We start from the raw sequence: 13,718 nt of genomic DNA, 5'->3' as shown, positions 1-13,718 counted from the left end.
ATGTTCCACTTCTTAGTAGTGCTTATTTATTTTCATTTATTTAAATTATACCTCTCATTCTATCTTGCCAGAACAAACAAGATGGTTAGCAACATTCCAAATGATAAAAAATAAAGATGACATAATTAAAATACTTAAGTTAAATATTAAACACTTGAAGGCATATTAAGTAGATAAGTGTATGCATTACATTCTTTTTTCTAATTTGTGTGTCTCATTGAGCATTTATTCAACATGTAATAGTTTAGAAAAAAAACATGTAATTATATAGTTTGGAAGTCATGAGAAATGATAGCAACCCTGACTATATTTGTTTTCAGCTTTCACAACTTATCGTAAATGCTGGAGGGGTGGCTGCCATCATTGACTGCATTGGTAGCTGCAAAGGAAATGTTAGACTCCCAGGTATTATGATGTTGGGCTACGTAGCTGCTCACTCGGAAAACCTGGCTATGGCAGTGATTATCTCTAAGGTTAGTTTCTGGATCTTCCAATGCTACAACCAGAATGCTATTTATAGAACTTGGCTCAAGTGCATATGATTATTTTTACAGGTCAGGGACAAGAACATTAGCAAAAGGTAAAGAATAAATATGTTTATAGGAAGGAGTTTTGTGATATTAATAAAACTGAAAAGATAGATTCAGCTATGGCATAAAGTTGACAAATATCCTTGGGCCAACTGCTCCGTCAATCCTGTTTTAAAGGGTTGTGAAAATAAATAGGAAAGGCAAAGCTATTTTCCTTTGAAGAGAAGGCAGACCATAAATACTGTAAACATTAAATATATCTTTTGTATATCTACTTGTTCTTATCAGCTAATAAGTATGGAAATACACTGACAAAAGTGTGCTGCTGAGTTTAAAGAATTTCGAAAGGTTGGATTTTCCATACATTGTTAGCTTGTAAGCTGTCTTAATTCTCTTTTAAAATATTTCTGAAGTTATTTCTATATAAGGCACAATCACACAGAGTTTTGATCCCATTGAGTCATACTGTATTGACATAATAATACAACCCAGGTATATTTAAACATGTATCTATATTCCATTGATTAACAGCATACAAATCACACATTTATTTCTCATACTGACTCCGAAATCAATGGGATAGTAAAGCAACAATATACGGTAGTATATTTAATTTGTTTATCAATAGTTATTTTTCTTTAAAACATTCCACATACATACCCACAAATGTTTAGTGGACAGAGATTATGAAGGCAACAGTATGTAAATTGCTTGTGTGTGTTTTATTCAGGGTACATTTTTATATTACCAAAGCAAAAAAAAACCAAACCCAATTGTTTTATAAAATTGTACAATCACCTTAGTTACATGTCTTATTTCTTGTTCTTGAAATGCAGGGAAATAGCAGAATTTTGGGCTTGGTTCATTTTAAAAACTATTATGGATTAGTTGGCTAACTGACAAGAGTTTTTAATTAACTTGCACTTTCCAAATAGCAAAAAGACTACCAATGGTTTATTAAAATAAATATTTGATGTCTAGCTTTAATTGCCTTTAAAATGAGAATATATAAATCAGTTATCTTTTGTTGATTCGGAGTGTGAGTTTTGCTTCTATTGTGATATTTTTTAGATATAAAAATTATGTTCAGCAGAAAACAAACACAAATCTAGTCCATCTGAAAAAAGAACAATATATGCTGTTCTGAAACCTTCTTGAATGTATAAGCCAAAAGATAAGCTCTAAAAAATTTAAATATAATTTGATTTTCCTACACTTGTTTATTTCAGCTGGGCAGACATTTAAATGAGGTTTTGTATGTGAGGTTTTTCAGCTTACAAGAGCTTCTAGATAGTCCTAATATGAAATTTAAATACTTTGTGTGCTTTATAGATATAGATAATACTGTTTCTCTCTCTTAATTCATAAAATGATTATTAGTAGATATAAAATGCATTAATTTATGAGTATGTGTGTAGGCACAAAGTATTATAATTATAAAACTGACAGTATCATAAGGCAATCTGACTTGATGAAAGTTCCAATCTACTCCATAAGAGTCAGTGTGCGCATGAATAATAACTTATTAGTGGTATTTAAATGTATTGTGTGCAGTGAACAAAAAACAACACGAGAACCAAATATGTAATATATTCCTATGTGGAGAAGGAGAAAGCAAACAGGAGGAAATTTGTAGCTATTTCATATATTAAGTCTGCATCTTTACATGCCTTTCAGTGAAGCTCAAGACAGTGCCATACTGAAATGCAGGGCTTTTTTTCTCATAGAACGCTCAGAACGGAGTTCCGGAACCTTTTTTGGATGGAACATTGTAGGGTAGGCGAGGCGGGTTGTATGACATGTGTGAGTTCCGGCACCTTTTTCTTTTACAAAAAAAGCACTGCTGAAATGAATGGAAGACGAAGCTTGGTTCCCTTCCAGAAAACCTGGGAAGGAAACCTGAAACTTTGGAGTTTCAGTCCCTGATTAAAAAAAAGCTGGCATTATTTTTCCTTTGTGCTTCAGTTGTGGCATCTGCTATCTGAAACATTTTTGGAAACAATACAAGTGCCAGCTCTTAATGTTCATGTCTTATTAAGCTAGCAGATTTAATATTTTAGTGAAGCTTACATTTGTAATGTTCAGTAATGATAAGATTGCAGTAATTCAGACATGTCAAATTCGCAATGTCACGTGATGTCACGCAACGTATTGGGACTGTTTTGCCATTGCGGGCAATGGGGTAGGCACGGCTTCCACGTGACAAGTCTGGCCTACGGGCTGGCAGTTTCACACCCCTGCACTAATTGATCGTAAACAATGACCTAACAAAGTAAAAAAATATTTATTGGAGCATCTGTAAAAATTATCATACCAGTACCAGTAATGAAAAATTGGTGGAACACAAAGTTGAAACAATCAAAAGGTTAAAATATTACGGGATTTCAAAATGCAGATGATAGTCTCAGATCATAACACTCCAGATACAACTGTGGTTGTAAGAAAGCATGGATAATTAATGTGGCAATACCAGGGGATAGTAAAAGTTGACAAAGAATTAGAGAAGTATTAAGATCTGAAAACTGAAACTGAAATATTATGGCACAAACTGGTTGTGATGGTTCCTGTGGTTATCAGCGTATACAAAATGTCCATATGCCAATTGCAAAAGGCCATACTGCTTGGATACACGCCTACACCAATGCATTATGCTATACTAGATTCTTGGGAAGAATTTGGTGAGTATGAAGACCAACACCAGCTAAAGAACTGACAATTGTGACTTCACATTGTAATCAGTTGATAATAGTATGATAATATAATTGCAAAAGGCAGTTCCACTAGAAACAGCTTACATCTTATCTTTAACACCTTAAACAACAACATCTGCCTTTCCTATGTTTTTGGGACTCAAATGGTGGATAAAACTGCCAAATTCAGTCTAAACATCTGGTCGACTATGTGATGAAGCATGATTTATTAAACTTGTTATCTGCAGAGTATAAGCATTGCAGACTATTCAAATAATTCAGGCTGAGAAATGTATATATAGAGGGAATGGTCATGAACGAACAACATGTATTTTGTTCTAACACTGCCATTCTTTCCTCATCCTAGCACCCTGCAATTTGTACACAATATTCCAAATCTGATTTAGTTTCATAGTGCTTTATGCTTTTGTTTAATCACAGGGAGTTCCACAGCTAGCTGTCTGCTTGTCAGAAGAGCCAGAAGATCATATTAAGGCTGCAGCTGCGTGGTCATTAGGACAGATTGGGAGACATACTCCAGAACATGCCCGTGCTGTTGCTGTAGCCAGTGTCTTACCTGTATTGCTTTCCCTGTATATGGCAACTGAAAGTTCAGAAGATCTTCAGATCAAAGTAAATGAGCTCCATCATTTTTTACTATTATTAAATTTAATCAAGCAGTGAGGATCTAACCCATTCAATTAAGGTGTAGCTGCCAAGCTGCACACACACACACACACACACACACACACACACACACACACACACTTAGAAATGTAGAATAATCTTTAGGTGCGCTGATTTTTATACATTATAACTTACCTTCCAGTTCCTTCAGATATAATATAGCTAATAATTAGATAAAATAAAGATAAATAATCCTCACAAGGATTAAAACCAATTATTATTTAAATATACTGTAGATATAAAATCACAGTAAATATTTTAAATATATATTAATGCCAGATTGTGGTACAAAATATTATTTTTGAGTATGATGTTACCCAATTGGAAGGAGTGGGCTAACTAGATCAGGGCTTTTCAACCAGTGGTACAGGTACCACCTGTGGTACATCGGCACCTGGCAGGTGGTACATGATCATCCTAGAAAAGTGGTAGCGGGGGAGGGGAATGAGCTGAACTGGTGGCAGCACCGCACAAGCCTGAGCGAGAGATGTCTGGAACTGCAGGGCTGTCAGGGCTCAGTGGAAGCGCCAGGATCAATGCTTGTTCGGGGCTGTCAGAGGAAGTACCAGGATCAGTGCCAGGCTCCAGCTGGAGCTTGGCGCTGATCCTGGCGCTTCTGAGCCCAGAAGCAGCGCCGATCACCTGGAATGTTGCAGCATCTCCAAGGTCTTCTGATTTACATATATATATAAACCTCAGAAAACATATATATATAAATTTACACAAATATGAGCTGTCACTGTTGTGACTACTGCCTGTCGTTGGCCTTCGGTTAGGCTGAAACAGGAAATAAAGATTTGTCCCATGTTTGGGGCCTAGCAAGGTAATATAAATAGTTAACAAGCATTTAACACATACCGTATTTTCCGGCGTATAAGACGACTTTTTAACCCATGAAAATCATCTCAAATTTTGGGAGGTCATCTTATATGCCCAGTCGTCTTATACGCCGGAAAATCAGCGAGCCCAGGAAGGCACGCCCTCCCCTCTCACTGTGGAGGAAGCAGGGCAGGCTGGTGTCTGGCGGGAGCTGGCAGGGCAGTCCTGCGCATGCACGCGCTCCCCAGCTGTTAAGGAGCACTCCTTAGCAGCTGGGGAGCGCGTGCGTGCGCAGGACTGCCCTGCCGGCTCCCGCCCGACGCTCTTCCCTCTTGAGGCAGCATCGCTCCCCGGCTCCTAAGGAGTCCTCGGGGATGCTGCCTCAAGAGGGAAGAGCATCGGGTCCTGCTGGCTCCCGCCTGACGCTCTTCCCTCTTGAGGCAGCATCGCTCCCCGGCTCCTAAGGAGTCCTCGGGGATGCTGCCTCAAGAACGAAGAGCGTCGGGTCCTGCCGGCTCCCGCCCGACGCTCTTCCCTCTTGAGGCAGCATCCCCGAGGACTCCTTAGGAGCCAGGGAGCGATGCTGCCTCAAGAGGGAAGAGCGTCGGGCGGGAGCCGGAAGGGCAGTCCTGCGCACGCGCGCACTCCCCGGCTGCTAAGGAGTGCTCCTTAATAGCTGGGGAGCGCGCGCGTGCGCAGGACTGCCCTGCCGGCTCCCGCCAGATGCCAGCCTGCCCTGCTTCCTCCACAGTGAGAGGGGAGGGCGTGCCTTCCCGGGCTCGCTGATTTTCCGGCGTATAAGACGAAAAATCTTGAAAATCATCTCAAAAGGTGGGGGGTCGTCTTATACGCCGGAAAATACGGTATCTCCCTTGCTTCTCAGCTAACAAAGTGAGATAGAGCTTGTGGCCTAGAGGTAAAAACAACTGCCTAATGTGCAATCAGCCCAGGTTCGAATCTCAGGAGGGTATGGCTGACTGATGAAAACAAATAAGTTTGAAATGCATATCAGTCTCCCTTTAATTCTTTGTTAGCAATCTTTAAAAAAAAATACACAAATATGAGCTATCACTGTTGTGACTACTGCCTGTCGATGGCCTTCGGTTAGGCTGAAAGAAATAAAGATTTGTCCCATGTTTGGGGCCTAGCAAGGTAATCTAAATAGTTAACAAGCATTTAACACATATCTCCCTTGCTTCTCAGCTAACAAAGTGAGATAGAGCTTGTGGCCTAGAGGTAAAAACAACTGCCTAATGTGCAATCAGCCCAGGTTCGAATCTCAGGAGGGTATGGCTGACTGATGAAAACAAATAAGTTTGAAATGCATATCAGTCTCCCTTTAATTCTTTGTTAGCAATCATATATATATATATATATATATATATATATATATATATATATATATATATATATATATATATATATATATATATATATATATATATATATATATATATATATATATATATATATATATATATATATATATATATATATATACACATACACACACATATACATACATACATACATACATACATATATATATATATATGCATGCCGCCAGTGTCCCAGGGTCATATGAAGTGACCAAAACCTGCTGCAACTATCCAGCAGAGGGGTGTGTGAAATAAAAGCCAAACACCCCCCCACCCTACCCCCACTGCCAATTCTCAACAGAAATGCTCACAACAATTGAGCATCGGACAGGAGGAAAAGCGCCGCCAGGTGGACAGGCAGGTGTCTTGTTCGGCTTGGCTTGGGGGGCACTTTTTTCAGTGCCATTGTAACTTCAAACAGTCATTAAATGAACTGTTGTAAGTCAAGGACTACCTTGATAGGCGACTGGTGGTACTCGGATATTGCCATATCCTAAAAGTGGTACAATGGGTGAAAAGGTTGAAAAGCCATGAACTAGATTTTCCTCGAGGTTACAACACACTTTGAATATGGAAGTGTTTGGATAACATTTTAGGAAGCATTGGAGGAATCACTTTTGAGAAACCTGGTTTATTATTTGGTGAACAATGTTTCTTGATTAACACAAAGAATGCAACTTGAGAATCTAGCTTTATATCTCTAAAAAGAAATCTAGCTTTATCAGTATACTTGTTTGAATCATTACATTAGAGCCACACGTATGTAAACCTAACTGATGAACCGAAGTGGCTTTATTTAGCTAGGTATAAATATGTGTGTATGAATGAGGAAAAAGGGATGCAGTGGCTCAGTGGGTTAAGACGCTGAGCTTGTCGATCAGAAGATCGGCAGTTTGGCGGGTCGAATCCCAAGTGCCGCGTAGCAGAGTGAGCGCCTGTTACTCGTCCCAGCTTCTGCCAACCTAGCAATTTGAAAGCACGTAAAAATGCAAGTAGAAAAATAGGGACCACTACGGTGGGAAGGTAACAGCGTTCCGTGCGCCTTTGGCGTCTAGTCATGCCAGCCACATGACCACGGAGATGTCCTTGAACAAGCGCTGGCTCTTCGGCTTTCAAACGGAGATGAGCACTGGCCCCTAGAGTTGGAAACGACTAGCACGCATGTGCGGGGGAACCTTTACCTTTACTTTATGAATGAGGATATTAGTGACCATGGAATTAATAATAAATCATGCATACATACTTCATATAAAATTGGGGCAGATATTAGAGGAGAACCTATGTTCCAGTTATGCCATAACCACAATATCTGTATTCCCATTAAACAATGAATGTCTCAGGGACCCCAATGACTTGTTATCTAATTCCATAGGTATTGCTTTATATTGAGTGAACTCATTGGAATGTTTAATGTAGTATTGCTGATGCTACTGGTAACTGGTCTCCAGGATTTCAAGCCAACAGTTTTCAGGCCTCTGGGACCTGATGCATCCAAAGCTTTGTGTTCTAATGCTGAATCATAGTCTTCACCCAGTTCTTTTTTCTGCCTCCTGACATGGCTTTTAGACTGGGAAGAGAAGGCCTCTGATAGACCTCTGAGCTTTATGGGAATTTCTGTGCAGGACCTATGCAGGACCTACGTAACAAAAATAGCAGACTTAAAATTTGTTGCTGTTGTAATTGTTGCTGTTGTATATTTAAACTTTTAAATGTAATGTTCAATTTTAGTGACAGTTTTAAGTCTGCTATTTTTGTTACATTTTATATAGTTTTATGAAAGTTTAATATTTTTAATTATTAAGGCATCTTGCTGGTCTGATTATATGTGCCAGAACATTTTACACTTTTAAAAAAATCAATGCAGTTTTATAAACCTGAAATGCTGTTGCTTCTCTTTAGGCTTTGAGCAAAGGTAGGTTGAATAATAATATAAGGGAATAACCCATGGTTGTTTGCAGCTCCCCCAGCAACTCTTTTGTAATATCAATCTTTGTGAAATGCCACTACGAGATTTGACAGTTAAATAGCTGAATGTCATTATTTCTGGCATTTTCTTCATTATTATGTAGGAAGAGTTAGACTAGCACGCATGTGCGGGGGAACCTTTACCTTTACCTTTAATGGCTCACTGCACAGGGCTCTCCTGTTCCTGTTTTCTTGGATATCCTAAAAATAGAGTATCATCATACTCATACCAACAAGGGATTGTAATTTTTTTTTTTTTTTTATTGAAAAGTTTTAAAATACAATTTTCCCTTGAAAAACCCCCCTTCCCCCTCCCTCCTCCCCCCCTACCTCCCCTCCTCCCCCCTCCCTCCTCCCCCCCCTACCTCCCCCCCTCCCCCCCCCTACTTCCCAGAGCTGAATACAAGGTATATATATATAAAAAAAAGCAAACCTAAGCAACCATATACTAACAACTATAAATTCTAAAATCCATCACTCTCTAGCTTATATAGGATAAAACAAACCTTAACAATATTAAATATATATATAAAAAAAAACTAGAATAAGAAAAGGACACTCTCTAGCTTATATAGAATGGAACAAACCTTAATAGTATTAAACATATATTAAAAACAAAAAAAAGGAAAAAGAAAAAAAAAAACCCTTCTCAACCCTATACTTATCCTAAATAAACTCCATCCATTTTATCCATTCCATGATATAACATTCTTACAAATAATTTTCCAAATTAACCAAGGATCCCAAATCAAAAAACTTTAAAGTCAACTCTTCTGTAATCGACCGTTCCTCTTCCCGTACCACATCTATAATTATTCCAAACACAACAAAAAAGAAAAAAAAAAATTGCAAACAAAACTTGAACTTTAATCCAAAAAAGCTCACCCTTTCCACAAAACCACCAAATATAGAAATATATTGCGTCTACACCCAAATCTTTTCCCCCCTCCCCTACTTGACTACTTGACTATATCGTAAAAGTTCCAAAGACTTCTGCGATTCCTGCTACTTTCTCTTCTTAGATCGTTTTGCAGCAGCACGCGTCACCCTCTGTTTTATAGATTCATCCAACGAGGTTGTATCTTGATCTCCTCCAACACCGTTGTCTTCTATCTGACCATCTTCGGCCTCTTGATGCACTCCTTCTCCAGATCCCTTTCCAGCTTCCAAAAGTGTTAATGGCGTTGCATTTAAAACATTATTGTAGAAATCACGCGCTTGCATCACAGTAAAAGGGATTGTAATTTTTTAATCTTGATTGTTTTGGTGATTTCATTGTGTTGCTGGTGTCCCATGTCCTTCCTGAAGATTGGGAGAATGAGTTGCAGTCCCTGGTTTGTTGGACGTCTCCCTCCTGTATTTTTCTTCCAAATAACTGATTTAATATTGGTATTAAGATAATTAGTAACAAGGTATGGGGGAAAAGGTAGAATAAGCTTATTTGCTCTTTTTGCAAATAAAGCAGATACCAAACTGTACTTTATAAATATGTTTCACATAGTGCTTAATTTTATTTATTTTTTATTATGATATTCTATTCAATGGAAGCAAGAATCATTGGAGTTGGAATTCTTTTTATATGTTATCTAACCCAGCACTATCTTTTCTCACTGGAAGCTTCTTCCCATGCTCTTGTATAATTTACGGCCTTATGGGATACTAAGCAACAGTATCTTCTACTGAAAATCTGTGGTTCAGGACTAATTTCTATGTTACTACATCCAGATTTAGACTGATGACATATATTGTGGAGCACAAAATGTGGGTTCGAAACCACATGTGGATTTTAGACATGAACTACCTTCTTCCAATTTATGAGGTTTATTCTAAACTTTCATCCAGTTGATATTTAACTTGGAATTAAGATGAACTTTGTGTTAGTAGAGATACTTCTAGTTGAAATCAAGTGCTTCTGTGTGTAAGAATAAATTTCTTGCAGTGAAAACTAAAGCTAACATAGAATTGTGATAATTTTCTGCTTGCAGGTATTTTTTAAAAAAATTGTTAAAAATATAATTACCCATAACTTCATTTGTAATGCTATAGTCAGTATCCTGTCATCTCATTCTGCTTTGTGTGTGGACCAGGTCATTACCAGAACAGAGGGAAGAAGCTACATGGAAATAGCTCCCCCAGTGCTCAGTAACCTATCCATTGGGCCTCTTTTCCAAGAAAAACATAGTTAAGATCAGTGTTGGTATTTACCATTTCTGTTGCAAGGGATATGACATCATACTGAGTGAGTCATGGAAAGTTTTGAGGCCTCTCCAGACTTTGCTTCCTTTTGACGAGAGTAGCTGGAATATAATATACAAATCAATATATGGTATATATAGAAGTGTGCAAGTTAGAGAGTGACACATGAAAAATAATAAAAAATGTAAATTACTTTCCTTACCTTAGAAACATTCAAAGCTACATAAACTTTAAGAAAACTTTGTTTTCCTCTCGCTCTATGTATGGTGTTTCTGTCTCTGGATTGATTTTATTAATTTTCTAGGCTAGGGAACATACTTTTTCTCACAGTTATCCACCTAAAATCATAATTGAAACCAAACAAAATATTGATTTCTCATATAGTTTCCTCAATTCAATGTCTTATTTTCATGATCGTGACACACAGAGAGGTATGTCTTGAGATATATCTGTGCAGAGAAAGATCAAGCTGATGACACTGGTGTAGATTGGGAGCAAACTTTGTTAGCCGAAGTACAGAGGAAGTTTCCCCAGTCCTCATGGTACAGGTAGCATAATGTCATGCAACCTGCTGCAGTTCTATAGTTCCAATATTCTGCTTTTCTCCAGATTCTGTTTTTCTCCAGGTGCTCTTCAGAACCCTCTTCATAACATATATGTCAAGGCAGAGAGGACTAGAGCCTTTGGGATCAGATCAATTCAGAATTAAATGCTTGCTTTGCAGAACCATATGGAAATCTGATAGAAGTGATGCTCAGACTCTCTCCAATCATCTCTCAGTACGACTGGGATAATTTGCTTTACAAAGCATTGTCTTACTTCTCTGCAAGGCAGCACATGAAGTAGACAATGCAAAGAGAAATTTTTCACTGATGGATTGGATCCTCTCTGCTTTGATAAATTGGTGTCAACCCCCTAGTACTAATGGATCATCAATGGGAGAATATATATCTGCCAAAATATCATAGCTGAAAATAAAAAGATGTTTGTAGTACTCCATCCAAATCCTATTACTCTATGTTGCTCATTGCTAGTATCTCTATGAAGCTGCTTCCTTGGCCACTGCATGTTAGGTTCATTTTTTATTATTATTTTGTAGCTTCACTATATAAGTAAAACTAAAAGTATTTGATAGAGAAGAAATTGCAAATGTCCTGCAATATGTCAGTAATCCAAGATATTTGCAGAAGATGGAAATTGTTTCTTATATATTACCTTAATCTTTTGAGCCCAATAAATATAATATAGTTTGGGGAGTTTGGTTTAGTATGTCATATGAACCCAGCTGTTAGGTTTTGCAATTCATATTTTGCAGCTTATTTAAACTAGTCTAATATGGTTTATTTGATGAATGTAGTTAAACAAATATGTAAGGTTAGCCAATAAGTGAAATGTGACAAAGTATTTCTGATCTCCAAGGAACAACCATCTTTATAGGGGGAGACTGTAGTGGTGATCCCAAGACATTCTCTGCATGCACCTTTCAGTCTTCCACCAGAAAGCAGTGTTAACATTCCATCTCTGTAATTGGCCCCTTTTAGTGCTTATGTTATATTAGTGTAAAAGTTACTTTGATTTAAAATTCCAACTTCTGGTGACAAAAATATTGGTTCCGTGGGCCAAGTACTAGGAACCTGGGTAGAACAGATTCTCTCCCTGTCTCTCTTCCTCTTTCTAATCTAGACACTTGAATTTTGGGGAGTGAACTAAATGACCATCCCCATAATTTTCCCCTTTAAAGCTCCTCCTCCTCCCGAATATACAACTCATAACTAATTTTCCAGGGATAAGCTAGATGGGGACTCTTCTTCCGAAATGACTAGACCTGGAAGCAACTGCTGGAAAGAGCAGAGACACAGAAAGTAGCACTGGGGAAGGGACAGGGAGGAAACTGCTAAAGGAATCTATGAAACTCCAATGCTGAATCAGATATTTGAGATAGGTCTGTGTGCACACATGTACTCTGGCAGTTATCTAGGCCTCAACTGGCAACTTTTTTTGGTAAGTGGATGCTGTACTTATAAATTATAGCACTTGTCAAGCCATTTCAAACGTTGGTCAGTCTATTTCCTTTATGTCCATGTGATCTAATAGTTCAGTAAGCATAACCTTCAAGTTTAATCAAGTGTTAAATATTTTTGAACCACATAAAGGCTTAAAACGTGACTAGGTCAGTGTCTCCCTTTGTCTTTCTTTGGTATTGGTAAGCCAGGAACCAAAAAAAACAAAAAAAAAAAACGGTTCCTAGCTTACCAATAGAATAAGTGTTTGAATTTCTAAATTCACAAGAGCTACAAAATGAAACCCACATAATCCAAAATAAAACTAAGGTTATGATTAGCATTTTTAAAAATTCCATTAATGTATATTTATCTGTTTATTATAATGCTACCTTCCAACATAATTTTTAAACATTTGCAAGAAGTATGTTTCAAGTTTTGCAGTTGGAAAATAGTTATGACCTTTTTGCCTTATACTTTTATAAGTGTTTATTGTCTAATGATGTTTTACTGAGGATATTTTATATTTTGATAGGCTAAGAAAGCATTGAAGAATATTTTACAGAAGTGTACTCATCTGCCAGCTCTTGAGCCCCTGCTACATGATGCTCCCCCCAATATCCTGAAGCACATAGTTGGCCAGTTCAGCAAGGTAAGAATCAGTCCAAGATCAATATTCCTTCTTAAGAGTGGTGGCAGCGGTCAGAAGAAAAGTTCCCTAGACTATTTGGTTTGTATGGTTCCATTTTTGCCATTTCCTTTTTTTGGTTGGGATTCTTCAGAGATTGCTTTGGGAGAGGGGGAGGGATTCAGTAACTGTTTAACTAGCTTTTCCTAAGTTCAATGCTTCTGTCTGCCCTAGATCAGAGAATGCAGAGGTAAAGCATCCTGTTTTGTAGATTAAGCAAGAGTAGTCATAGTATTTATATTGGCCTAACAATCTCAAAAACAACAGTTTAAGGGCCACAAAAGAACTATTTGGCTTGAATGGACATTTTGGCTATCAAGGACCAGGTTTTGGATTCAGGTTATAATGGGTAGCAGCCAGAATCCCTGCTAAAAAATCTCTGTTTTATCAGCAACTTTATTAATTAGACACTATGCCTTTATTCCTAAGAAGGAATAGAATAGTCTGAGTTATAGTATGTTGGAAAATTCTTAGCTGAATTGGTTCTGTCTGCTAAGGATTATAGATCCACAGCACTGTTTAATGAATGATAAATGTTAGAAATAATCATAGATAGCAAAGTAAAAAACATCCCATGTATTTTTAGGATTTTATCAAGGAAATGTTTGTATTATGACATCAAGTGAATTAGCTAATATATAATATATTTATTTATTTATTTATTTATTTATTTTATTTTAATTATGTTAAGCATACAGAAATAATTATGAATAGCTAATCCTAATCCCAGATATTGAAATGCTATTACTCAGTTTCAATGATAT

General features: G+C 37.5%; 1 protein-coding gene across 2 annotated transcripts in view; it reads left to right on the top strand.

The window, feature by feature from the left end:
• The window catches only part of SPAG6 (sperm associated antigen 6), a 53,768-nt gene that overhangs the window by 33,601 nt on the left and 6,449 nt on the right, over positions 1-13,718 (top strand). The window contains exons 7-9 of one of the 2 annotated variants that reach the window (XM_081346352.1): positions 321-473; positions 3,662-3,853; positions 12,802-12,918. In XM_081346352.1, the coding sequence (XP_081202478.1) occupies positions 321-473; positions 3,662-3,853; positions 12,802-12,918 (462 nt within the window). The remainder of the gene's footprint in view (positions 1-320; positions 474-3,661; positions 3,854-12,801; positions 12,919-13,718) is intronic. The other variant, XM_081346353.1, reaches the window with a different exon arrangement.

This window comes from Vipera berus (assembly GCF_964194415.1).
Source record: "Vipera berus genome assembly, chromosome: Z".
NCBI lineage: Eukaryota > Metazoa > Chordata > Lepidosauria > Squamata > Viperidae > Vipera > Vipera berus.
The sequence above is the reverse complement of the archived record's forward strand: the minus strand, read 5'-3'. Positions and strand labels throughout refer to the sequence as shown.